We start from the raw sequence: 25613 nt of genomic DNA, 5'->3' as shown, positions 1-25613 counted from the left end.
GCTGTCCCTTCTCCTCTGCAAGTCCCTAGACCGCGTCCTCCTCCTCGAGGGCTCCGGACTCCTCATCAAGCCACCTACGGGTTGACTCTCTCATGATCCTATACTACAAAGCTTTGGGGGATTAACACTTTTTACTCAGCATCTTCTGTGGAGCTTCATCCAAGGGGCTATATTTATCAGTTATTCCTTTTCATTGCTGAGTAGTGTTCCAATAAAGTGCTTAAGATACTGATTATTTGGTATTATGATAATCAATACCCTTATTTTTTTAAATTATTTGGCTGCTCCAGGTCTTAGTTGCAGCATGGGGGATCTAGTTCCTTGATCAGGGATCAAACTTGGGCCCCCTGCATTGGGAGTGAGAGTCTTAGCCAGTGGACAATCAGAGAAGTCCCAATAACCAATACTTTTGTACTGTAAACACATCACCTCTCTTAGTCTCCACTATTAGTTTCTCCCTATCCTCTCAAGCCCTGTATCTGAAGTCCTTGAACACTCGGTCCCCCTTCTCAATTACTGCCCACACGCATCTCCTGAATCACATCTCTCTGGCTGGCTTCACGAGGCTGTCCCCGTCCCCTGCCAGTGAGCTCCTGGAACCTCAGCCCCAGCTGGACCCTCCCGGGCTAGGCTCCACAGCATGGAGGCACCGCGAGCCCTGGTTCAGGGGGAGGCTCTGAGTCAGGCTGCCTGGGCACACCCAGGCTCCACAGTGATGAGCTGCAACTCACAAAGGGCACGCCAAACCCTGCAGCTCGTTTTCCTCTTGTATAAAATCAGGGATAAAACACCACAGACGTCAAACAAAGTGTTAAGGACGACACGAGTTAATAAACATGCCTTTAGGCACGGACCAGTGCTGGCACCTAGTGTTCTACAGATATGATCTACTGATGGCAAAAAAGCAGTTCTTGGCCATGAAGGGGTATCTGGTTCAAGACTTGTCCTCCTGCCATAGAGAACTCAAAAGTGGAAAAATGCATAAAGCTCCTTTCAGATACTTGCCTACAGATGACAGAGGGGTGTGACTCCTGAGAGAAGCAAAACAAACACAAGCCCCACAGTCCCTTCAACACACACAAGGGCGCTTCTGGAACCCTGGAGCAGGAGGGGTCACCTACGCTGCGTGTGCTGGGCTCGCTGGGCTAAAGAAACAAGAACTGCAGTCTGGGAGCGGGAAGGCTGAGGCAGCAGACACCCTCGGAGCAGAGGACTAGGGAGGGGGAAGCCACTCAGAGAAACCCGAGTGGGGCGCCCTTTGGCAGACTACTGACCTGCACCTGAGCAAGGTGAGATTTGAAAAGCCTGGACGAAAAACAGCTACCAGGGAAAGGACAGCTACAAAGGCACTGTGGGCAGAGCTAACTCCCTCAGCTCACTGAAGCTGGCAAAAACTCAGCCTCCAGACAGCAAGGTGGAGAGACCACGCTGACTGTCCAGCATCCTCGGACGAGACGCCAGAAGGCCTCTGAACAACAGACGGCTTAAAATGGCAAAGGCCACTCCAGACCTGCCCTGACAAAGGCCCAACACAAGCTCACAAGGATCAAGACGATCTGCAAGTAACTTAACTGCCTACCAAAAAAAAAAAAAATCAAAACTTAAAAAAAAAATTAGTTTAAAATAATTACAGGTTCACAAGAAGCTTGCCAAAATTCAAAACTTTTTAAAAGGTGGAAAAGATTCAGACACTGAAAAATATGACAGTTACAATGTCTAGGATTAAATTAAAAATTATAAGACATAGCAGCAGGAATATGTCTCATAATTAGGAGAGGAACCAGGCAGATTTAACAGAGATGATGGAATTATCACACAGACTCTAAAACAAACAATATAAAACATGAACATATTGAGAAAAGAAATATGTTACTTTTTTTTTTTTTAATTAATTTGTGGAGCTTAAAAACACAGTACTGTGTTTGAGTATTGGAATTGAAAGATTCACTGGATGGGCTTACGAGCAGATGAAGCACAAAGTGAACGTGAAGACATAGCAAGTGAAACTACCCAAACTAAAGCAAAAAAGAAAAAAGCATCATCACCAACAACAAACACCAGAACAGAGAGGCCCAGTGACCTGTGGGAAACAGCAAGCAGTTATGTAAGCAGAGGACCGAAAGGTGTGGCGGTGGGGGAGGACACAGCAAGAGAAATGAGGCCCGAAGAACTTCCTTTCCTACTCTGAAGGAGAAAGCTGTCAACCTAGAGTTCTATCACCAACAAAGTGTTCTTCAAAAAACTGGAGATGAAATTAAGATATCTTTAGACAAACAAATATTTTGTGGGAGTTGTCACACAAAAAAATGTTGAAAGAACTTCTTCAGGCTGAAGGAAGGTAATATCAGAGGGAAACTCATGCTGAATCAAAGGAATGAAGGGCACCTAAAAAGCATACATGTGCATGAATATGGGGGACTTCGCTTTTTCATTTTTTTAACATAAAAAACTTTTAAAATAAAAAAATTAACTTAAAATTTGAAACTGATACTAAACAACAAAAAAGACAAACCACTCGATTTTAAAACGGGCAGAGAGTTCGATAAGACGTTTTCTTGAAGGAGACACACAAGTGGCCAAGAAGCGCGCGGGCATCAGTGAGCCAGAAAGCACGAGCACAGCGAGGCCGCCGCGCCACAGCCACGGGGGCTGCGGCTTTCAGAATGAGAGACAGCAAGTGCTGGTGAGGGCGTGGAGAGGTCCCAGCCCTCAGACACTGCTGGGAGGCTGTAAAATGGTGCAGAATTCCTGTGGGAAATTGTCCACAGGCTCCTCAGGGAGTCAGACACACAAGACCACTATGACCCAGCACTTCTCCAGCTAGGTACCTGCCCTAATCACCTGAAGACAGGTATTCGAGTAAAAACTTGTAAATGAATAATCGTAGCAGCAGTATTCACAGTGACCGGAAAGTGGAAGTGTCTGCCAACTGACAAGCGGGTAAGTGTGTCCTAGCCCTGCAACAGAAGGCTTGTTGGTGATAAAAAGGAGCAGCGTGGCCACATGCCACACACAGAGGAGCCTTAAAGCGCCATCGGAGTAAAGGAGCCACAGAGACACTCGACATTTGAACTGGAGTGGTGTTTATGTCAGTATCAGTTCAGTTGCTCAGTCAGGTAGGACGAAACAACTATTTACTCTAAATAGGTACATTTTATTTAAATAATATCTCAACAAAGTTACTTAAAAAAAAAAAACAAAAAAACAAACTCTGACCTGCAAGTCACTCAGATTTCACTGAACATCCTTTTCTTCATCTATTAAATGTGGATAATACTTACCTTCTCACCCACAAGACATCAAATGAGGTCAGTCAGTCACTTCAGTCACTCAGTCGTGTGCAACGCTTTGCGACCCCGTGAACCGCAGCACGCCAGGCCTCCCTGTCCATCACCAACTCCCAAAGCTTACTCAAACTCATGTCCGCTGAGTCGGTGATGCCATCCATACATCTCATCCTCTGTTGTCCCCTTCTCCTCCCACCCTCAATCTTTCCCACCATCAGGGTCTCTTCCAATCACTCAGTTCTTCAAATCAGGTGGCCAAAGTATTGGAGTTTCAGCTTCAACATCAGTCCTTCCAATGAATATTCAGGACTGATCTCCTTTAGCATGAACTGGCTGGATCTCCTTGCAGTCCAGGGGACTCTCAAGAGTCATCTCCAACACCAAAGTTCAAAAGCATCAATTCTTTAGCGCTCAGCTATCGTTATAGTCCAACTCTCACATCCATATATGACTACTGGAAAAACCATAGCCTTGACTAGATGGACCTTTGTTGGCAAAGTAATGTCTCTGCTTTTTAATATGCTATCTAGGTTGGTCATAACTTTTCTTCCAAGGAGTAAGCATCTTTTAATTTCATGGCTGCAGTCAACGTCTGCAGTAATTTTGGAGCCCCCCAAAATAAAGTCTGTCACTGTTTCTATTGTTTCCTCATCTATTTGCCATAAAGTGATGGGACTAGATGCCATGATCTTAGTTTTCTGAATGTTGAGCTTTAAGCCCACTTTTTCACTCATTACTTTCATCAGGAGGCTCTTTGGTTCTTCACTTTCTGCCATAAGGGTGGTGTCATCTGCATGTCTGAGGTTATTGATATTTCTCCTGGCAATCTTGATTGCAGCTTGGGCTTCATCCAGCCCAGCGTGTCTCATGATGTACTCTGCATATAGTTAAATAAGCAGGGTGACAATATACAGCCTTGACGTACTCCTTTTCCTATTTGGAACCAGTCTGTTGTTCCATGTCCAGTTCTAACTGTTGCTTCCTGACCTGCATACAGATTTCTCAAGAGGCAGGTCAGGCGATCTGGTATTCCTATCTCTTGAAGAAGTTTCCAGTTTGTTATGATCCACATAGTCAGAGACTTTGGCATATTCTATAAAGCAGAAAAAGATGTTTTTCTGGAACTCTCTGGCTTTTTCGATGATCCTACGGATGTTGGCAATTTGATCTCTGGTTTCTCTGCCTTTTCTAAATCCAGCTTGAACATCTGGAAGTTCACGGTTCACGTACTGTTGAAGCCTGGCTTGGAGAATTTGAAGCATTACTTTACTAGTGTCTAAAATGAGGACAATTGTGTGGTAGTTTGAGCATTCTTTGGCATTGCCTTTCTTTGGGATTGGAATGAAAACTGACCTTTTCCAGTCCTGTGGCCACTGCTGAGTTTTCCAGATTTGCAGGCATGTTGAATGCAGCACTTTCACAGAATCATCTTTTAGGATTTGAAATAGCTCAACTGGAATTCCATCGCCTCCACTAGCTTTGTTAGTAATGATGCTTCCTAAGGCCCACTTGACTTCACATTCCAGGATGTCTGGCTCTAGGTGAGTGATCACACCATCATGATTATCTGGGTCGTGAAGATCTTCTTGGTATAGTTCTTCTGTGTATTCTTGCCACCTCTTCTTAATATCTTCTGCTTCTGTTAGGTCCATACCATTTCTGCCCTTTATTTTGCCCATCTTTGCATGAAATGTTCCCTTGGTATCTCTAATTTTCTTGCAGAGATTTCAAATCTTTCCCACTCTATTGTTTTCTTCTATTTGTTTGCACTGATCACTGAAGAAGGCTTTCTTATCTCTCCTTGCTATTCTTGGAACTCTGCATTCAAATGGGAATAGCTTTCCTTTTCTCTCCTGTTTTTTGCTTCTCTTCTTTTCTCAGTTATTTGTAAGGCCTCCTCAGACAGCCATTTTGCTTTTTTGCATTTCTTTTTCTTGGGGATGGTCTTGATCGATGTCTCCTGTACAATGTCACAAACCTCCATCCATAGTTCTTCAGGCACTCTGTCTATCAGATCTCATCCCTTGAATCTATTTCTCACTTCCACTGTATAATTGGTACGGGATTTGATTCATGTCATATCTGAATGGTCAAATGAGATCAAAGTACATCAAAGTGCCCGAAACGTTAAGTGACATAGTGAGTTACAGCGGTTTATTACCTCAGGCATCAGTCAGTGTATGACTCTGGGATTAGCCTGCTGAGTAGTTTATCATCTGAAGGTAATCGTCGAAATTCATTGTAATCATTTATTCTTATGTTTCCCCCAAACAAATGCTACTTCGTTCAACAGTTTAAGGCATTAAATCAGGAGTATGCCCCGATGACTAACAGCGGACCAGCAAGGAGCCAGCAAAGGCTGCAAGCAGGAAGACGACGACCACCACCGGGACATCGAAGCCTGGGCTGCTTCGTGGAAACCCCCAGAAGCAGGTGATTACATCCAGCTCATCAAGACTTAAGTACGGAACATCTGTGTCTTTCAAATGTCCTAACCGTGGTGACCTGGGCAAGTTTTATTTATAAGACAGTTTATATATGGCAGCTCAGGCTCATCACCAGCACGCAACGTAATTGCTGCCGCCGCATGCCAGAGACCCCAAACGACAGCTATGCTCCTTCATTTGCTAACCAGTACGACATTCCTCATATAGTTGAACCAGTCACATATGGTGTACTTCAAAGTGTGTTTGTATTTTATAGCTTTCCAGATTTGAAGGTTTTCCAGGCATATGTATCCTGAGCCAAATACTGTGCTTCAAATCTCAAAATCTAAAACAAGTTGCACAAAATACACTGAAATATGCTTTATCATATAAAAATAACCATCAGTAAAAGCTCCAGTTAACACTCAAAAAATTGCCTGAAAGGAAATTTGTCAGCAAATTTCTTTCAGCTGGGTATGTATGAAAAATGCGCCTGACAGTACTAGCTTTAGCAGAAAAAAAAAGAAAAGAAATTGAGCCACACGAGGTTATGACATAATCATAGCTGTTCCAACCATGCAGTCAAGATTTGTCTGCCAAGTGCTGTCTGTGGGACAGAGGGAGGAAGGCTGCAAGGTCCTTGGTGACATGGGAGGTCACCACCCAGGTTTCTGGAAACTACAAAGACAAGTTAAACCTGAGTAACAGCAGGCAAAATTTCACCAATTCACAGTTCAGACTGTGTTCACCAGTCTGAACACAGCTATGGCAGAAACTCCATCAGCAAAGTAAGAAGTGGGAACACTGTTCCTCCCACCTGCCAAGCTCCCAGCGGTCACAGTCCGTCCCGGCTGAAGGCCTGTGGGCAAGGCGGCAGCATGGCACAGCAGCAGAGCTCAGAATCCGAGCTCGCTGAGGCCAGCATCAAGGCCTCTTCACACAGATGCTGGCCAGAGGTAAAGAGCTGCAGATCTGGGAGGCAACTCACCAGCTAACTGGCTGGAAAACAAATACTCACGAGAAAGGAGTCTGAGCTTGTCCAGGAGTCAGTTCACGCAGAATGGGTGCTGTCAGCCCCCCAAATTCCTAAACAACCTGCTGATACAGCCCAAGAAGCGCTCCTACTGCAGTCACACACACATCCCCACTCTGTCCATTCTAACGAAGCCGAACAAACGTGTGAAGGGATCAAAGGACCATCAAGATTTTTTGTTAACCCTCTGAGATGGTAATACCTTATGAGCATTGATTTTTCAAACAGTTGAGAAGTAATGTCCACATAAAGCGCTCCCATTATAATTTTGGTAGACCATAACATGTAGCTCCTTTAAAACATTGATTTTTAATGAATCATTAAATACTGACATTATTCAAATCCAAATTCTAACTTAGATCATGAAAAATACTAAGAAATAATAATTTATCAGTAACAATGCTGTTTAACAAAAAAAAGATTTAAAAAAATAAATAAAAACATCAGTTTTCTTTGCGTTTTCAGGCCTTTTTCAGTAATATTCTCATTGCTGCATGGGAACTAAGAGTGAGGCACAAACTCTGCAGAGGGGGAAGGAAAGGCTGATTACAAACAGTGGTGCCATGCAGAGTACTGCGATCAGTCATCTGTCAAAGTAGCCAGAGCACTTCAGAACCTACGTGACTCATCATTATTTTAAACAAAACTTTATGAGAAAAAAGAAAAAAACTGGAGGTGTCACGACCTTTGACTTCAGACTTTACTACAAAGCCACAGTCATCAGAACAGCATGGTGTTGGCACAAAAACAGACTGGCAGATCAACTGAACAGAACAGAGCCCAGAAACAACCCCGCACACCTACAGTCAGCCAACCTACAGCACAGGAGGCAAGGAGACCAACGGAGCAAAGTCTCTCTGAAGTGGAACTAGGAACAGAATTAGAACATTTTCTTACACCATACACAAAAATAAACTTAAAATCAACTAAAGGCCTAAATGTAAGACCTGAAACCACAAACCTCCTAGAAGAAAATATAGGCAGTGGCTCAGATGGTAGAGAATTGGCCTGTAATACAGGAGATCTGGGTTCGATCCCTGGGTTGAGAAGATCCCCTGGAGAAGGGAATGGCACCCTATTCCAGTATCCTTGCTGGAGAATTCCATGCACAGAGGAGCCTAGTAGGGGCTATTGTACATGAGGTCACAAAGAGTCGGACACAACTGAGTGATGGCTTCCCGGGTGGCTCAAATGGTAAAAAAAAATCTACCTGCAATGCGGGAGACCCAGGTTCAATCCCTGGGTCAGGAAGATAGATCCCCTGGAGAAAGGAAAGGCAATCCACTCCAGTATTCTGGCCTAGAGAATCCCATGAATAGAGGAGCCTGGTGGGCTACAGTCCATGGGGTCACAAAGAGTCAGACATGACTGAGCTACTAGCACACAAGGGGCTAATATCCATAAACAAAGAATCCATAGAACTCAAATCAAAAACAGAACAAATTCAACCCCCCCAAAAAATATTAAAAAATGGGCAGAGGAACTGAATACATATTTTTTCCAAAGAAGACCCACGAATGGCCAACAGGCAGTGTGGAAAGATGCTGAACATCACTAACCACCTTGCTCACGACCAATGGTGGCTTTTTCCAGTTCCTGAGATGCACCTGCAGGCTACTATGCCTGCCTTCTCTGTTGCCTGGATTGTTCTTTTCCCAGGAGTCACACGTGCTGCGTTCTTCTAGTATTTAGGCCTCAGTGCAGGCATCAGTCCTCTAGACCGGCCTTCCCTGACGCCTCTGAGGAAGACAGCACACTTCACTGCCTCTGCCTCTTCTTGGTATCTTTTCTGAGAGCGTTCATGACTATCGGAAACTGTTACAGTCTGTTTAGCTTTTTACTGCTCATCTTTGTTACAATGTCAGCGGCATGAAAGTAAGGCTCCTGTCTTCCCATCACTGCCCTGTCACCGAGGCCCCAGAGGTTCTCAACAAGCACTTACTGAATCAAGTAGCTCACATCTCACAAAGCACCAAGTAACAAATGTAGCCCGAACACCTCAAATTCCAGAACACATTCCCTCCAGGAAACTCTTCCTGGGAACTCCATCATCCAGACGTGAGGCTGACTTACTTGGTGGCCTGTCTCGCTCCCTGTCGGGGATGCTGGCCACCCCCATCTCGGCCTAAGTGGCCCCTTGTGGAGAGCTCTGCTCACAGCACCCTCCTGGGCAGGGTTCCCCAACCCTTCCACCCATGAGGGATGCGCACCGTTTCCTCAGGTTGCTCCATCACATCCTCCTGCTTTTATTTTCCTCATAGCCCTCATCACTCTCTAAAGTTACCTTTTTAATGTTTACTAGGTGGACTATTTACCACAAACTAAAGATTTGAGCTTCAGGAAAACTCAGAATCAGCTCAAAACTCAAAACTCATAACTCATAATCAGCATTCTCAGATCCCTACAAGTACAGCAAGAGGACTTCCTGAAAAGACAGGCCCCTGGGACAGCTCTGTGACACAGTCACTCTGTACCACAGCTCATTAAAACCCTCTTTTCAACACAGAACAGTACAAGCGCAGAAGGAATCTGAGTATTATAAAGATCTTCTTTTCAATCACAGAAGCTCATTTATCCAGGTGTCTAAACACAGGCAAGCATCCAAATAGAACAGTTTGTACAGTTTTTAAATAATCATCTATTTTCCTTCTTTAACTCTCATCACTGACATTAATTAAAAACAATTTGCTAAATTATTACAGTCTACCAAGCTAAAAAAACAGCTGGGTATCATGGGGACAGGGTGGGGGGTCAGTTTGTTCAGCACAGACTGGGGCGTGAACGACTGCAGACCACGGCAGTGCTGGCCTGGAGCTGTGCAAACGGGAAAACCTGCAACTCTACACCCAACCTGCGAAAGCAGCTCAGGATTAGTGCTCCAATTATATGTGTCTATATACAATTATGTATGCTAACGGTTGCGAAGAACTGACTCATTGGAAAAGACTGATGCTGGGAAAGATTAAAGGTGGGAGGAGAAGGGGACGACAGAGAATGAGACTGTTGGATGGCATCACTGACTCAATGGACGTGAGTCTGGGTAAACTCTGGGAGTTGGTGATGGACAGGAAAGCCTGGTGTTGCAGAGTCGGACACAACTGAGTGACTGAACTGACGCTAATGCTGTATATTATTTAAAGAAAAAGTATCCTCAACAGTACTATTTCCTTAAATTTAGTAATCTACAATGAATAGTTACCTTTTTTCTCATTTGATCTTAGCCAAAAGGCCGAGAAGCGATTACCTTTTTTCTCTTTTTAACAGATGAAAATTGTTAATTAATATACATTTACTTCACCTTCAAAAATAATCAAAAATTACTGCTGGCAGGTCTATACTATCAGACAACTTTCTAAATATTTAGCTTTTGCTACTTTGAATATGTTATGAAGGTGAGATTACCAACAGGTAATAAAACTTTCACTACTTACAAGTGAAATTTATTTTACAGACAAAGTTTGAAGTAACTCGTTATATCATACTTCAGAAGCTAGCTCTGAAAAGTCAAATTTTTTACAAAAGAATATGCATATGAATCTGCAATATATACTAAATTTCAAATCAAATAAAATGATTAACATTTTTTAATTGCAAAGTAAGACAGGTATCAAAGTATTATTTCAGGAAAATTAATCTGCTAGAAATTAGATAAAATAAAAAAAAAATTTTTTTTGGCCACATTGTGCAACTTGTGGGATCTTAGTTCCCAGACCAGGGATTAAATCTGGACCCAGAGCACAGAAAGCTCCAAGTGCTAACCACTGGACCACCAGGAAAGGCCCTAGATAAATAAATCTTACGGTGGCAAGTCCACACACAAACTCTAGTCCCATAGTTTCCTTTTCTTTTTTTCATTATATCAGATACAAGTTGGTAACTTATAGATTAAAATACATTTTTAAGAAAAATTTAAGTATGGCATTTAGTTTACAGCACTAACACTGTCACCTTACCACTCTTCCCTATTAAAAAAAACAACTAAACAAGTGATTTTAAATGTGTGTTTATAACCCATCTGTGGGTCAAGCATGAAGTGGGGTCCATCAACCACAGTCCTCATTTTTTGCAAACAGAACAGGAAGAAAGTCAGGTTACGAGGGTGACTCTCACACGTGTTCAGCAGCTACATCGGCTGCGGGTCTCGAGGCACAACGCATCCACGTGAGCCTCAGTCAAGAGAATCCCAGAGCTCCAGCCCAGACGGCAGCGAAGGTCTTTCTCCACTCCAGACCTCACTGACACGGTTAAATCTGTCCCGGAGTTAACTGGGATACAGTTAAACTGGGAGCAAAGAGAAGTGGGTGGCTTATTCTTTATACAGTGCTTCACTACATTTCCTTTAATGGCAGGCAGCAGAGTCTGTTGAATGAACTGCGCTAACTTAAACACCTGAGACTTACTGAGGGGACACGGAGGCAGCGCACAGGCTCTGGGAGGCGGGCCAACTGAGGACAGACAGACACGGAGCGCCTCCAGGCCTGGCAAGGCGCTCGCGAGCTCCAGCCCCGTGCTGCCCGGACGAGGCAAGCGGCCTCTGCCACCAGGCGGCCAACGCCCAGGTACACCAGCAGTGGCGGGCACGGAGCACAGACCTGGTCTCTGGGGAAACAAACTCCCCACCATCCCAGTCTATCGAAAACATCTGCTTTTTATGGCCGGAAGTCAACATTTCGTTTTGTAAGCGCTATACTAGGCACAATACTTGGTTCAATATGATAAATATACACAGTATATGTACATATTAAAACATTACATTGTACTGCTTAAATATAAGCAGTTTTTATCAGTAAAACTGGGGGAAATGAGATATATAACAGATGTTTTCAACAGCTAAAGGAGACTGCATTAAGAGCAAATCTTTTAAAATAATGAATATTACATTGAACATTGCAATAAACGTGACATTTTTCATTTCACATTATGTATTCTTGAAAACTTAGGTTATTAAAAGTCGTATTTTTTTAAATCAGTGTTGTGAAAATGAATCCTGGCATAAAACGCTTTTAAAATTTAAAAATTATTTTGCAAAGTGAAACACTCTGTCTTTAAAAAATCTGTTATCTTTTTAAGTCAGTTGTCACTAAATGAGACGTCCCTATGCAAGAAGAGTACCTGCTGAGATCTGAATGTTTCAGTTCAGTTCAGTCGCTCAGTCGTGTCTGACTCTTTGCCACCCCAAGGACCGCAGCACGCCAGGCCTCCCTGTCCATCACCAACTGCTGGAGTCCACCCAAACCCATGTCCATTGAGCTGGTGATGCCATCCAACCATCTCATCCTCTGTCATCCCCTCCTGCTCCTGCCCTCAATCTTTCCCAGCATCAGTGTCTTTTCCAATGAGTCAACTCTCCGCATCAGGTGGCCAAAGTATCGGAGTTTCAGCTTCAACATCAGTCCTTCCAATGAACACCCAGGACTGATCTCCTTTAGGATGGACTGGCTGGATCTCCCTGCAGTCCAAGGGACTCTCAAGAGTCTTCTCCAACACCACAATTCAAAAGCATCAATTCTTTGGCGCTCGGCTTCCTTTAGAGTCCAACTCTCACATCCATACATGACCACTGGAAAAATCATAGCCTTGACTAGACGGACCTTTGTTGACAAAGTAATGTCTCTGCTTTTTAATATGCTATCTAGGTTGGTCATAACTTTCCTTCCAAGGAGTAAGTGTCTTTTAATTTCATGGCTGAATGTTTGTGTCCCCCTAAAGCTCAAATGTGGGAACTAGAAAGCATCAGGTGATGGTGTGAGGAGGGGGGCCCCCTGGGCGGGGATAGGTCAGGAGGCGGGGCCCCAGGGAGGGGATAGGTCAGGAGGCGGGGCCCCAGGGAGGCTCCCTCCGTTCCCACACAGGAGGTCACAGCAGGAAACTGGCAGCCTACAACCCAGAAGAGGCCTTCACCAATACCGGACCATGATGACTCCCTGACCTTGGCCTCCCAGACTCCAGAACAGGGGGCGGGGGATAAATTTTGATTGCTTATAAACCAGAGTCTGTGGGATTCTATTACAGTACCCCAAAGAGACCTGGTCCCCTTCCAGCCAGCGTCCCCTGCTCTCAGGTTTCCCACCTGCTCCTCTCACCACATTCCTCTCGGCTGCCGCACACCCCTCTCTCAGCGGGACACCCTGCCTCATGCTGACATTCTGCCAGGTTCCCCAGCATCGATGCGGAGCAAAGTCCACCAGGACGAGAACAAGGGTGGCAGCACAGCAAGTGCAGAGAAGACGCGCACCAGGTCAGGAGTCGGGGAGGGCCAGGGCGGCCGCTGCACCTCCTGGAGCTGGTCTCCAGAGTCTACACCAGCTCTCGCAGCTCAATACCAAAGGAACAAACAGCCCAGGCAAAAGTGGGCAGACGGCCTACACAGACATTTCTCCAAGGAAGACACACAGATGGCCAAGAGGCAATGGAAACATGCTTAACTGCACTAATCATTAGAGAAATGCAAATCAAAACTACAATGAGGTATTACCCCACATGGGTCAGAATGGCCATTATCAAAAAATACACAAACAATAAAGGCTGGAGAGAAGGGAACCCTCCTGCATTGCTGCTGGGAATGTAAACCGGGGCAGCCACTATGGACTGCAGTATGGAGGCTCCTTCAAAACCTAAACACAGAACTACCATATGACCCAGCAGTTCCACTCCTGGGCATGTAAATACCTGGAGAAAAACTTGGTTCGAAAGGATACCTGCGGCCCAGCATTGACAGCAGCACTACACCACAGTCAAGACGGAGAAGCAAAACCTAAATGTCCACGGACAGACAGATGGGTAAAGAGGGTGTGGGCCAGACAGACAACAGAACAGTCGCCATTAAACAGAACAACATAACGCCATTCGCCCCAATGTGTATGGACCTGGGGATCATCATACTAAGTGAAGTCAGACAGAGGACGACAAGCATCATCTGGTGTCACTTATATCAGATCCAGATGGACTGACTGACGAAACAGAAACAGATTTAGAGGATGAACTTACAGTTACCAAGGGGGGAGGGTTCAGGGAGGGACAAACAAAAAGTGTCACCTCGATCCCACCTCGGGGGATCCCACCTCAGCAACACCCCTCCGGCACGGCCACAGCCTCCACGCTCGCTCCCCCAGCAGAGTGACCGTCTGCTCCGCAAGCCCGATGCCGCCCTGCCTGGTGCAGAGCCAGCACCGCCAGGATGAAGGACACGCAGGGTCATCGTGCCCATCCCCACCCAGTGCTCCGGCCTCAGTGCTCGTCGTCTCCGTACACGTGCGTGGGGCTGAAGCTGCACTCCGACGGCACGCTCCCACACACCAGCTGCACCTCTGTGCCCGCCCGGAAGCCCCTTCACAGCCGTCAAGACTTGGCCCAAGAGCAGGAGCGAGCCTGGAACCCCTACGCTCCTGAAACACACGTATTATAAGTTGCTTGTTTCTCTAACCCCCAGGAGAATGTGAGTCTCTCGGGGACAGAGGCTCCTCCCAGTCACAGGAGGTAATACAGAGTATGCGGCAGAAGCGCTGTCAATAAACTGAACAAATTAATAAACGCCCTGACTTCAGGCTTATTATAAACATAAAGGTTTTGTGAGATCATTTGGTAAAATGAACACACATTCATCAAGTTATTTCTAGGAGAAAGTAATCTGGAGTTTTAAATAAACTACTACAAATAAACGCTAAGTCAAATGTAAAAAAATGGTTATATCAAAAGATAATGTGACTTTGAGCCTTGAAATACTAATGGAATCCAAACCAGGTCCATGATTCATGGAACAGAAATACCCAGCACTATGTGTGAAGAAAATCCTGTTCAACAAATGCCAGGAGAATTAAGAATAATTTTTCACAGATAAGCTCTGCTCATAGTTTGCAAGACATTATTCTACACGGGTGACTAGAAATAAGTCCTTCCTCAACCACTACTGTAATAAATCTTACATTTATATAATCCTCTTTCTCTAAAGGGCAATTTTTAAACTTCTTACATGGGGACAAGGTTTTTCAAGCTTCTACATGGGTAAGTGACTGAGGCCCAGTGGCGCCGGCGCCACGGGCTTCCCACGCGCAGCAGTGGAGAGGGCCAGTGTGCTGGGCGCGGGGCAGCGAGGGAGAGCGACCAGTGGGCGCGTGTGCTGCTTCGTTTGTTTGATGCAGGCAGGATAAAAGTAAGTCCACGCAGCACTACTGCCACAACAAAGCCCCAGGAAAACGGCATGAAAACTTACCCCATGATCCTGTCACGCACAGGAGTTAAAAATCCCCACTCAGGCTGACAGCCCCTTCACAGTCTAGGAAGCCGACCGATTCTCCAGGCTCATCTCACACGGGGGCCCCTGTGCAGGCGGCGGTGTCACTGGTGACACACAGCATGCCTGCACAGCCCAAACTGGGTCAGGAACTTCTTCAGCCTGCCGCCTCCCACCGATCCTTTCCCACCCACGGAAGCCCTGTGAATCACTCATCCCCAACGCCTTTCCTCACCAGCCAGCAGCAATCACCACACCTGCCTGTACGATCCCAATGCTACGGCTTACACTCCCACAGGGAGCACCTATTTCAGGCTAACGAGCATTTTCCCAGTCTTCTCTCTCTCTCTGGATTCTAAGGTCCACATCATCCAAGTGCAGGCATCCGTGGTCAGAATGTGGACGACAAAACACGATAAAGTAAAACTCCTTTACTTGCAGTAATATCCTTCCTGAGGGTAAACAGATGTTTCCATCATCCCTCTGTTTTAAACACAGCTTCACTGGTTTTACACTACAACAAGGCAGGGTAATGGACAGTGTGAGTGTGTGTGTGAGTGTGTGAGTGTGTGTGAGTGTGTGTGTGTGTGTGTGTGTCGCTCAGTCGTATCCGACTGTGAACCCCATGGACTGTAACCCACCAGGCTCCTCTGTCCATGAGATTCTCCAGACAAGAATACTGGAGTGGGTTGCCATTCCCTCCTCCAGGGGATCTTTCTGACACAGGGAACGAACCCTGGTCTACACTGCAGGTAAATTCTTTAACGTCTGAGCCACCAGGGAAGCCCTCATGGATAGTACCAGAGATGCATTATAATTTTTTAGTTTATACTGTGTGACTACCCAAAACATCCTTATAACAATGCTGACAGTTTACCGAGAGAACATCTCATGACTTCCTTATCAAATGATCTATCAGCACACTTTAGTTCCCATTAAGCAAACAGAGCACTAAATCTCTTTCTGGTACGCATTAAAAGAAAGCACTTCAAAATAAAATTTTTCTTTATATGCCTGGTTCAAAACAAGATCTGATTAAGTAATAAAGGTTATTTTATAAATCAAACATGAAAATCAATCTCATTATTTCATATCACACATACTACATACATATACATTTACTTTAATAGAGCTTTATGAATATCAACTCTTTTTCATATATATACAAACATGACTGGAAAGCTGACTTACAACCAACAGTTTGGTTCATAACCAGTCTACAGTTTACATAGCATGAATCCAAATATTTAAGTGCTCAAATTTGCTTTAGATTACAGCATTATAAATTAGAAAGTCAGTTTTAGCTCATTCAGATTCTAATTCTAGTCTTGCTACTAAATAACAATGCTACCCTAGCCAAACTGGTTAACCTCTAAATTCTAAGTATTACATATTTGAAATGACTCTGGAGTAGATCAAATTTCTCAGATCACATTCTTCATCACAGAAGTCACTCTGAACACTTGTTTAAAAATACATGTCCCAGGGACTTCCCAGGTGGTCCAGAGGTTAAGACTCCATGCTTCCACTGCAGGGGACATGAGTTCGATCCCTGGTTGGGGATCCTGCATGCCTCGAGGTGCCTCGACCCTCTTGTGAGGCCCCATGCTAGCAGATCTACCTGGAGGGCCAGGGAGTCTGTGTTCAAAGCCCCCTGGACTGTGTTCCCCAGGCTGCTCCTGGCTGGCAAGTTTTCTGCTGCACACAGGTCAGCTCTGATCTCTAAGGCTCTTTCCAGCCATGAAAGTCATAGAATTTAAGATTTTATGACACGGGTCAAATCCACCAGCCCAAGCTGATGACAGCAAACGCAGTACACATGCAACTTCATTTTGCTGCAGAGGAAAGTTCAAAAGCTACAAGCCCCATCTGGCTCCACTTGCTACAAGTCCCTCAACCTCCAAGTCCTCCTACGTACTAATACTTATGCGGACAGATAATCCGACAGATGGCCTGCTTCAGGTTAGGACATAACTGTGGTTCCAGGGCACGCAAGTCGCCATAGGTTTAATGCTGACTGGAGCACTGACGGTAGGTCTCGGAGTCTGCGCTTCCGCCGGGCGACTGTGCACGCGTTCCATCTGGGCTCCACTCATGGACGTGTAACAGGCACGCTGTGTCATAGGTTCAGCCCCTCCACCCACATTACAGGTTACAAGTGTGTGCTGAAGAACAGCCAATATACATCCGAGCTATTCAAATACACGATTCCTGAAAATACTTTTCCATTGACATAAATATAGAGGAACATATTTTAAAGGGTATACTCTCAAAATCTGTCTTTAAATGCACTCTAATGGAAAGGATATATTCTCCAACAGGTATTCTCACTTTTTCTTTAAAAAAAAAAAAAAAAAGGCACTTCTTTCAAACCCCACCCACCCCCAAACTAATAATATCTGTTTAGTTGAACCTGCCTCATACTTATAATGACATTTCTGCTACCACTACATATTTTTTCCCAAGAGGCTGAGAGGTGGCATACAGAAATAAAAGACTCCAAACCAAGATAATTTAGAAGTGGGAGGTGCGGCGGGGCTCAGTATATCTAGTGCAATTAAACATACTATTTTTCACTACACTTCTCAAAATGCAGGACAAGGAAGGATATTGATTCTTATTACTCTAAAACCAAAAAGAATGATTTCTTAAGAACAAAGTTTTTACTAGTACTCTTGAGAAATTTTCTCACACAGGTCTCAGAAAAATAGTAATAGTACAATATCATCAATCAAAACTTCATAGCAACTGGAAAACCTTAAATCCAGTTGTAAGAAAAACTGAAAGTATACAATTAAAACACAGATCAGTAGGTGTGATACAGCAAGGGGGAAAATGATGTAGTCCAGCATGAGTGTCTGAGGCCCACAGACAGAAGCCAGACCCAGAGAGGCAGCGGCCATACCCTTTACATCACGTTCCTTAAACCTCAGCTCCTGGAAAGTGAAACTGAAGTGAAAGTTGCTCAGCCGTGTCTGACTCTTTTTGACCCCATGGACTATATAGTCCATGGAATTCTCCAGGCCAGAATACTGGACTGGGTAGCCTTTCCCTTCTCCAGGGATCGATCCCAGGTCTCTGACATTGCAGGTGGATTCTTTACCAGCTGAGCCACAAGGGAATCCCAAGAATACTGGAGTGGGTAGCCTATCCCTTCTCCAGCGGACTTTTCTGACCCAGGAATCAAACTGGCGTCTCCTGCAATGCAGGCGGATTCTTTACCAACTGAGCTATCAGGGAAGCCCTCAATTCCTGGAGTCAGATTTAATAGCAAGATCAATACAGAGTGAAAGTAACCTGATGGGAATGCAAAGAGTAGTCTACCAAACCTGTATCTTCACACACACAAGCTGCACTAGGATAAATAATGAAGATAGTGTGGTAAGTCTGTTTCATTCTTATTAGAGAGGATGTAAAACAGATAACCTTCTCTGAGGATGAGCAGGCCATGTGACGTGTACCACTGGTACCTGAAAGAACTGGTACTGGGCAAACACAGATGCAGACTCAGCATCATGGACATGCTCTGTAACCATCCCCGTGGCCTGAGCAGTGGAAGCAAAAGCAGTCAGAGCAGGAGTGTCCACCTAGTGCAGCCACTCTAGAGAGCAGACGGTGAGCTACCGCGGGGTCCCCGAGCAGAGTTCTGCTCAGTCCTGGGACCTGCAAGCTGCTCACGGGCGCCACGCAGGTGCAAACCCCAGAGGGAACCGGAAAGTGAACACGCACAGCACACAGGTGTGCAAACCCCAGAGGGAACTGTGAGGTGAACCTGAGCCGTCAGCGGGAGGTCAAAATCTCCTATCTGACAAGAAACATTCTTTGTTTTCCTCAATGATTCTGCAGTTTAATAAATCTATTACTAAATTCATTAACTAAAATTTTCTTGAGATGTTATTCTCCATTTCTTGAAGGTAATAATAGGTTATTTTAAAGAGAAAACAGGCAGAAAGCAAAGGTAGGTCAATCACCTCTTCTAGTGCTATATTTGGTAAACTAATTTTCACTCATCCTTCTGCAATCTCATAACTTCATAGTCTCCTACGTATACCTCTCTCCTCTCCTCCAAGGAAGACAACCAGTCTCATAAGAGCCTGATCTAATCCAATATGCGAATGAGTCACTGTTCTAATGCCATTCTCGAGGCCCAGGATTCTGTAAACAAGTTCAAGCGGTACCACAGACTGACGCAGGACACGGCGAACCCCAGCACTTGCGTGTCCCTGGAGCTGTGGGGAGGAAGGGCCTGCCTGCTCGGCCCAGGCCAGCACACAGCCCTGCACTGCGTGTTCTCCACAAGAATGCGTTCACGGTTATTAAATAAACTCAAATACCGAGCACACAGAAATCTACCAAGCGGTCATTCAAGCATATAGATGAACACTCACAACTCCCACCTCTTTCCTAAGGAGAAGACAAGGATGCCCTTTACATCTCTTAGAGTCTCTGGGATGGAAAAAACTAAGCTTTTAAATTGGCGGGGGGGGGGGGGGGGGGGAGATCACTTTAGTTGGAAATTATGTGATTGTTTCTCCCAGGTATTAGAATGGCACCAAATATTACAAAATAGTTCATTAACCTCTTCCTTAATTGGATCACTTTGCTACACACCTAAACTACAACACTGTAAATCAATCATACTTCAATTCTTAAAAAAAAAAAAAAAAATTCCATTTGAAAATGAAGTTTATGAGGAAAAGATAATTTTTAAACTCCAGGCAGAGATGGCAGTGCAAGTGTAAAACCTAGGCCCTCAGCTGTGTAACACAATTCGCGCTCAGAAGCACACACAGCATTGAAACATATATACTATCAAGTGTGAAACAGATCGCCAGTCCAGGTTGGATGCATGAGACAAGTGCTCGGGGCTGGTGCACTGGGATGACCCAGAGGGATGGGATGGGGAGGGAGGCGGGAGGGGGGATCGGGATGGGGAACACATGTAAATCCATGGCTGATTCATGTCAATGTATGGCAAAACCACTACAATATTGTAAAGTAATTAGCCTCCAACTAATAAAAATTTAAAAATGAAAAAAAAAAAAGCACGCCCGTCAAACACCATCATTGTGGGCACAGAAGACTCACCATCTGGATGGGCTTCTTGTGGAGGTCTCGCTCTGTCACCAGCTTTTCTTGGTCGGTGACATAGAGGCCCTTCTGAGCTAAGGCCTGGATGACGGCGTCGTGGCCCAACAGGGGCTTCGCGGCGTCGCTCCTGAGGATGAGGCTCCCGGCGCGGCAGTACAGCTCGGCGGAGAGCAGCAGGCCGACCACGGGCGGCTTGATGTGCTCCTGGTCATACTGGTCCGTGTAGAAGGGCTCTCGGAGCTCCTCTGGCACATTCTCTACAAAGATTAAGGGGGAGATGTTCTTAGAGGATTTGCATAAAAGAAACACAGTTCATTTAACAGTATCATTTATGTCGTAAAAGATTTCCTTTAGAAACAACAATAACCCTTTGACTGAAAAGATGGTTCATTTGACCATGGCAGACAATCTGGAACGAGAAAGAGAGAGAACTTTCCTTCACGGAAGACGCTGTCCGAGTACATGACGAAAAGCCACTGCCAAGCATCATGGAGACACGTCTGCTGAGCCCGGTGACTCGGGGGAAAGCGCTCCCACATGCACGCTCGGACACGCAGGATGAGTGCAGAGTCCGAAAAACCCGTCTCAGTGAATCCCCTCCCATTCAAGCAGCCAACCAGGAAAGGCGGTGTAACAGCCGTTTCAGGGACCCAGGCCTCGACACCTGAGAGTGTAACATCGTCTGCCCACCGCCCGCTGTCCCCTTGCCTCTCCTGCCCTGGTTGGCCTGTTGAGGGGCAGTTAGAGCTAAGGCTCAGGGAGAACCACCCTCAAACATCCCGAACACCAGAAAACCCGGTTACTACACCAACGCACTGACCACCTCCGTCCGACCCCACCGAAACCCTCCTGGGAGTCTGACTGATCTGTCCCAGGGAGACAGACAGGCAGCTGAGCAATGGGACCAGTCTCTGATCATCTCTCTGGAGGCCAGGCCATGCCCCAGGAAGAAGGCCCGGCGAGAATGAGTGTCGGACCCCTGAGGAAAGGCAGGCATCTGAGCAGGAGGCCCATATGGAGCTCCAGTCACAGAACCCAGGCAGCCACCAGCCAGGCCTCGTCCGCCTTCTCCAGAGAGCCAGGATTCACGGCCACGCACCACCAATTTCAGGAACTTCCTGAAGACGCAGCTTTAGTGTAAGCTCAGTAATATCACAGCACAAACAGAAGTCTAAAGAGCATATTCACAAATATTTATACACTCTGTAGCAATTTTACCTTAAAGCTTTTGAAAAGTCCAATCATTTAGAAAAATATTTTCATCAAATAATAGTATTATAATTACTGCACGTTCATTTTATTTTATTTATTTTTTTTTTGCACGTTCATTTTATATACCAGTATGGGTTCTGGGGAATTCAAGGATTTAGAAATAATCCCAATACCCAAGGACTTAATAATCTACAAATAGTCTAGACAAATCAAATTTGTCCATTTGGAAACTGGAGTCAACAGTAAGCAACAAATGACCCAGCACAAAATGAAAGAAACCAAGTGTGTGCTTCAAGTTCAAAGCAGTAAGCACCATGGTAGGCTGACCCAACTACCTCCAGAAAAACAGGAGGCGAAGAGCAAGCAGAAACTGCAATCAGAGGGGGTAAAGAGGGTCTCTAAACAGGAGGGGACAGAGAGAAGAGGAAGAGAGTAGACCCAACAGCTCAGGCGGATAAAGGGTTTCAGCAGGAGGACAGAAATGGTATGGACCTAACAGAAGCAGAAGATATTAAGAAGAGGTGGCAAGAATACACAGAGGAGCTGTACAGAAAAGATCTCCATGATCCAGATAATCCTGATGGTATGATGACTCACCTAGAGCCAGACATCCTGGAACGTGAAGTCACCTGGGCCTTGGGACGCATCATTACGAACAAATCTAGTGGATGTGATGGAATTCCAGTTGAGCTATTTCAAATCCTAAAAGATGATTCTGTGAAAGTGCAGCACTCAACATGCCAGCGAATTTGGAAAACTCAGCAGTGGCCACAGGACTGGAAAAGGCCAGTTTTCATTCCAATTCCAAAGAAAGGCAATGCCAAAGAATGCTCAAACTACAGCACAATTGCACTCATCTCACACGTTAGTAATGTTCCAAATTCTCCAAGCCAGGCTTCAACAGTACGTGAACCATGAACTTCCAGATGTTCAAGCTGGTTTTAGAAAAGGCAGAGGAACCAGGGATCAAATTGCCAACATCCGTTGGATCATCGAAAAAGCCAGAGAGTTCCAGAAAAACATTTTTTTCTGCTTTAATGACTATGCCAAAGCCTCTGACTGTGTGGATCATAACAAACTGAGGAAAATTCTTAAAGAGATGGGAAATACCAGATCACCTGACCTGCCTCTTGAGAAATCTGTATGCAAGTCAGGAAGCAACAGTTAGAACTGCACATAGAACAACAGACTGGTTCCAAATAGGAAAAGGAGTACGTCAAGACTGTATATTGTCACCCTGCTTATTTAATTTATATGCAGAGTACATCATGAGAAATGCTGGGCTGGATGAAGCCCAAGCTGTAATCAAGATTGCCAGGAGAAATATCAATAACCTCAGACATGCAGATGACACCACCCTTATGGCAGAAAGTGAAGAACTAAAGAGCCTCTTGATGAAAGTGAAAGAGGAGAATGAAATAGTTGGCTTAAAACTCAACATTCAGAAAACTAAGATCGTGGCATCTGGTCCCATCACTTCATGGCAAATAGATGGAGAAACAGTAGAAACAGTGTCAGACTTTACTTTTTTGGGTTCCAAAATCACTACAGATGGTGATTGCAGCCATGAAATTAAAAGATGCTTGCTCCTTGGAAGGAAAGTTATGACCAACCTAGACAGCACATTAAAAAGCAGAGACATTACTTTGCCAACAAAGGTCCGTCTAGTCAAAGCTATGGTTTTTCCAGTAGTCATGTATGGATGTGAGAGTTGGACTATAGAGAAAGCTGAGTGCCAAAGAATTGATGCTTTTGAACTGTGGTGTTGGAAAAGACTCTTGAGACTTGGACTTCTTGAGACTTCTTGGACTTGCAGTCCTTTGGACTGCAAGGAGATCCAACCAGTCCGTCCTAAAGGAAATCAGTCTTGAATATTCATTGGAAGGACTGATGCTGAAGCTGAAACTCAAATACTTTGGCCTCCTGATGCAAAGAACTGACTCACTGGAAAAGACCATGATGCTGGGAAAAAATCAAAGGCAGGAGGAGAAGGGGATGACAGAGGATGATGGTTGATGGCATCATTGACTCAATGGACATGAGTTTGAGTAAACTCTGGGAGTTGGTGATGGACAGGGAGGCCTGGCGTGCTGCAGTCTATGGGGTCGCAGAGAGTCAGACACGACTGAGCGACTGAACTGAACAAGGAACTGCCGACAGTTGTATAGGAGGAAAGTGACCCATTATGACTGATGTCTGGGGACAGTTAATCTAGTATTCAATACTGATGGTGATAAAAATCAGAGACAGAAGGTTGCAGAGACGAGGAAATGACGGGAAGGAGGCAGGGCAGCGACGCCAAGAGGAAGGCAGGGACAGGGACACACCCCGCGGGCCCGGGCACAAAGCAGAGAAGGGGTCAGACGGCACCCAGAGGTGATCAGGGAAAGAGGCGCACCACTTGCCAGAGGAAGGGAAACCAGAGGGAGCAGGTTTCCTGCTTCCTTCTGAAGCATCTGCGCCAGCAGCAGGACCGTGACCTTAGCTCCAGACACGCTGAGTTTGGAACAACAGCAAAAATACCCAAGTGGAAATACCAGAAAGGCAACTGGGGATACTGGACTGTGGAAAGAGGTCAAGAGTAGATGGACCAATTTGGGATTTTGGAGACATCTAAAAATATCATCCTCATTTAATAATCGAAAACTCTTTCCTTTCCTTCAGAGCCGCATTAACCAGCTCTGACCCAGCCTTAAACCTGACAGACTCCGCAGGGTGATGGCAAGCTTCGTCATAAACTACGGAATGCAGGGTCAGTGTTCATTTAAATTCTTGTATCCCAGGAACTAAATGGAAGCTACTAGTAGAACAAATTTAAAAGGGAAATCATTTGATTTTGCGATTATTATAAAATGTATACATGATAGATTTTTTTCCTTTCAACAGTGAAAAGTGATTAATACAGGTAACTTGGTACCTAAACACCAGTTGTGCAAACTGACTGCTCACCATCTGTTTACAAACTTCTCCACCACAGCTGTACATCCATTTACATTTACATACTACATTTACATCCTTCCCCACCCATGAGCTTTATTACAACTCGGTGAAACTGTCAAATCAGACAACATACAGACAAATATTAGGACTGTGTTAATACTCAAAAAGGGCTGTTATGTGCAAGCACTGTCATAAACATGCATTCTGTCTTTAAATACGAACAATCCTCTTGTCCCTATTTTGCATATAAGGAACTCAAGAAAGGTATTGTGCTAAACGTACACAGCTGATAAATACAGAATCTTAACCATAAACCATGTAGCTAAACAGATTCAAAAATAACGATGGTCTGCCAGGATCACCAAACTGGAAGGTGGAAGAGGACAGCTTAGGGGCTATTTTCATTGTGCTATGATGTACCCACAGGTCTAAGTTATGAAAGTGTAAGTTTCAAAAAGATTTCAATGCAAGGAGAAGGGAAAGGAGCCATAGCGAGTCTCAGAATGTTTTAAGAATATGACAAAAACAGATCATTCCATCCCTAAAGAACGCAAAACTGCATACTGAGTATTGTAAAGTAGGTCACTTTTAAGAACAAGACTTCAAGAACTGCATATGCTGAAAAGACAACTTCAAAAATGTCTATCATTTTGCAAACAGTACAAAACTGTCATTCTTTAAAAAAACAGTTTGGAGTTGTATCACATTTTAAAACAAATGAACTGAAACCGTCTATTAGAAAATAAATAGGCAAAATCAAAGATAAGAAGTTTCACCCTCCCCCTCATCTCCAGAGTACAAGAAGATAAGAAATTAATACTTCAGAAAACTGAAACTCCACTCCCAGAATTGCAAAGGGGAAAAGACAAGTTTTTCTTGTGTACCAGGACTTAAGCAAGAACCTACCATACTCATGTTATTATAAATAAATCTTGGCTAGAGCAAAGCTTTGAAATTCACAATCACCTGAAAGGCTTGGGCACAAGCAGAGAGCACAGAACAGTCCTGTTCAAGGCCCTTTTCTAAGAAGCTGAGTTAATACTAGTAATAGTTGCATCCATACACCAGCAAAAAACTCAAATTTCCTTAAACAGTGACTGGTTGGGGGGTACGAGGGGAATGCATTTCAGAAATGTCACTACTCAGCCAGGGGAATGCTGCGTTAATTTCCAAATCTAAAAATTGTGTCTAAGACAATTAATTACTAAGACAGAATTTGTGAGTATCAAAAACTCCAAGTGAAAGTAAACCCTAGACCTTGAACTCTAAATTAAGCAAAAGACACAAAAATGGTCAGTAACATTAAAAAAAACAAACAAAATCCTAGTACCAGTAATCAAAGATTAAGTTACAAAGAGCCTGCCTATCAGAATGACGAACAGTTGCTAAGTCCA

The 25613-nt window shown here is 44.7% G+C and overlaps 1 protein-coding gene across 2 annotated transcripts in view; it reads right to left on the bottom strand.

The window, feature by feature from the left end:
* Nucleotides 1–25613, bottom strand: part of CAMSAP2 (calmodulin regulated spectrin associated protein family member 2) — a 92041-nt gene that overhangs the window by 52030 nt on the left and 14398 nt on the right. For both annotated transcript variants that reach the window (XM_065936342.1, XM_065936341.1), the window contains exon 2: nucleotides 20065–20324. In XM_065936342.1, the coding sequence (XP_065792414.1) occupies nucleotides 20065–20324 (260 nt within the window). The remainder of the gene's footprint in view (nucleotides 1–20064; nucleotides 20325–25613) is intronic.

This window comes from Muntiacus reevesi, chromosome 5 (assembly GCF_963930625.1).
Source record: "Muntiacus reevesi chromosome 5, mMunRee1.1, whole genome shotgun sequence".
Taxonomy (NCBI): Eukaryota; Metazoa; Chordata; class Mammalia; order Artiodactyla; family Cervidae; genus Muntiacus; species Muntiacus reevesi.
The sequence above is the reverse complement of the archived record's forward strand: the minus strand, read 5'-3'. Positions and strand labels throughout refer to the sequence as shown.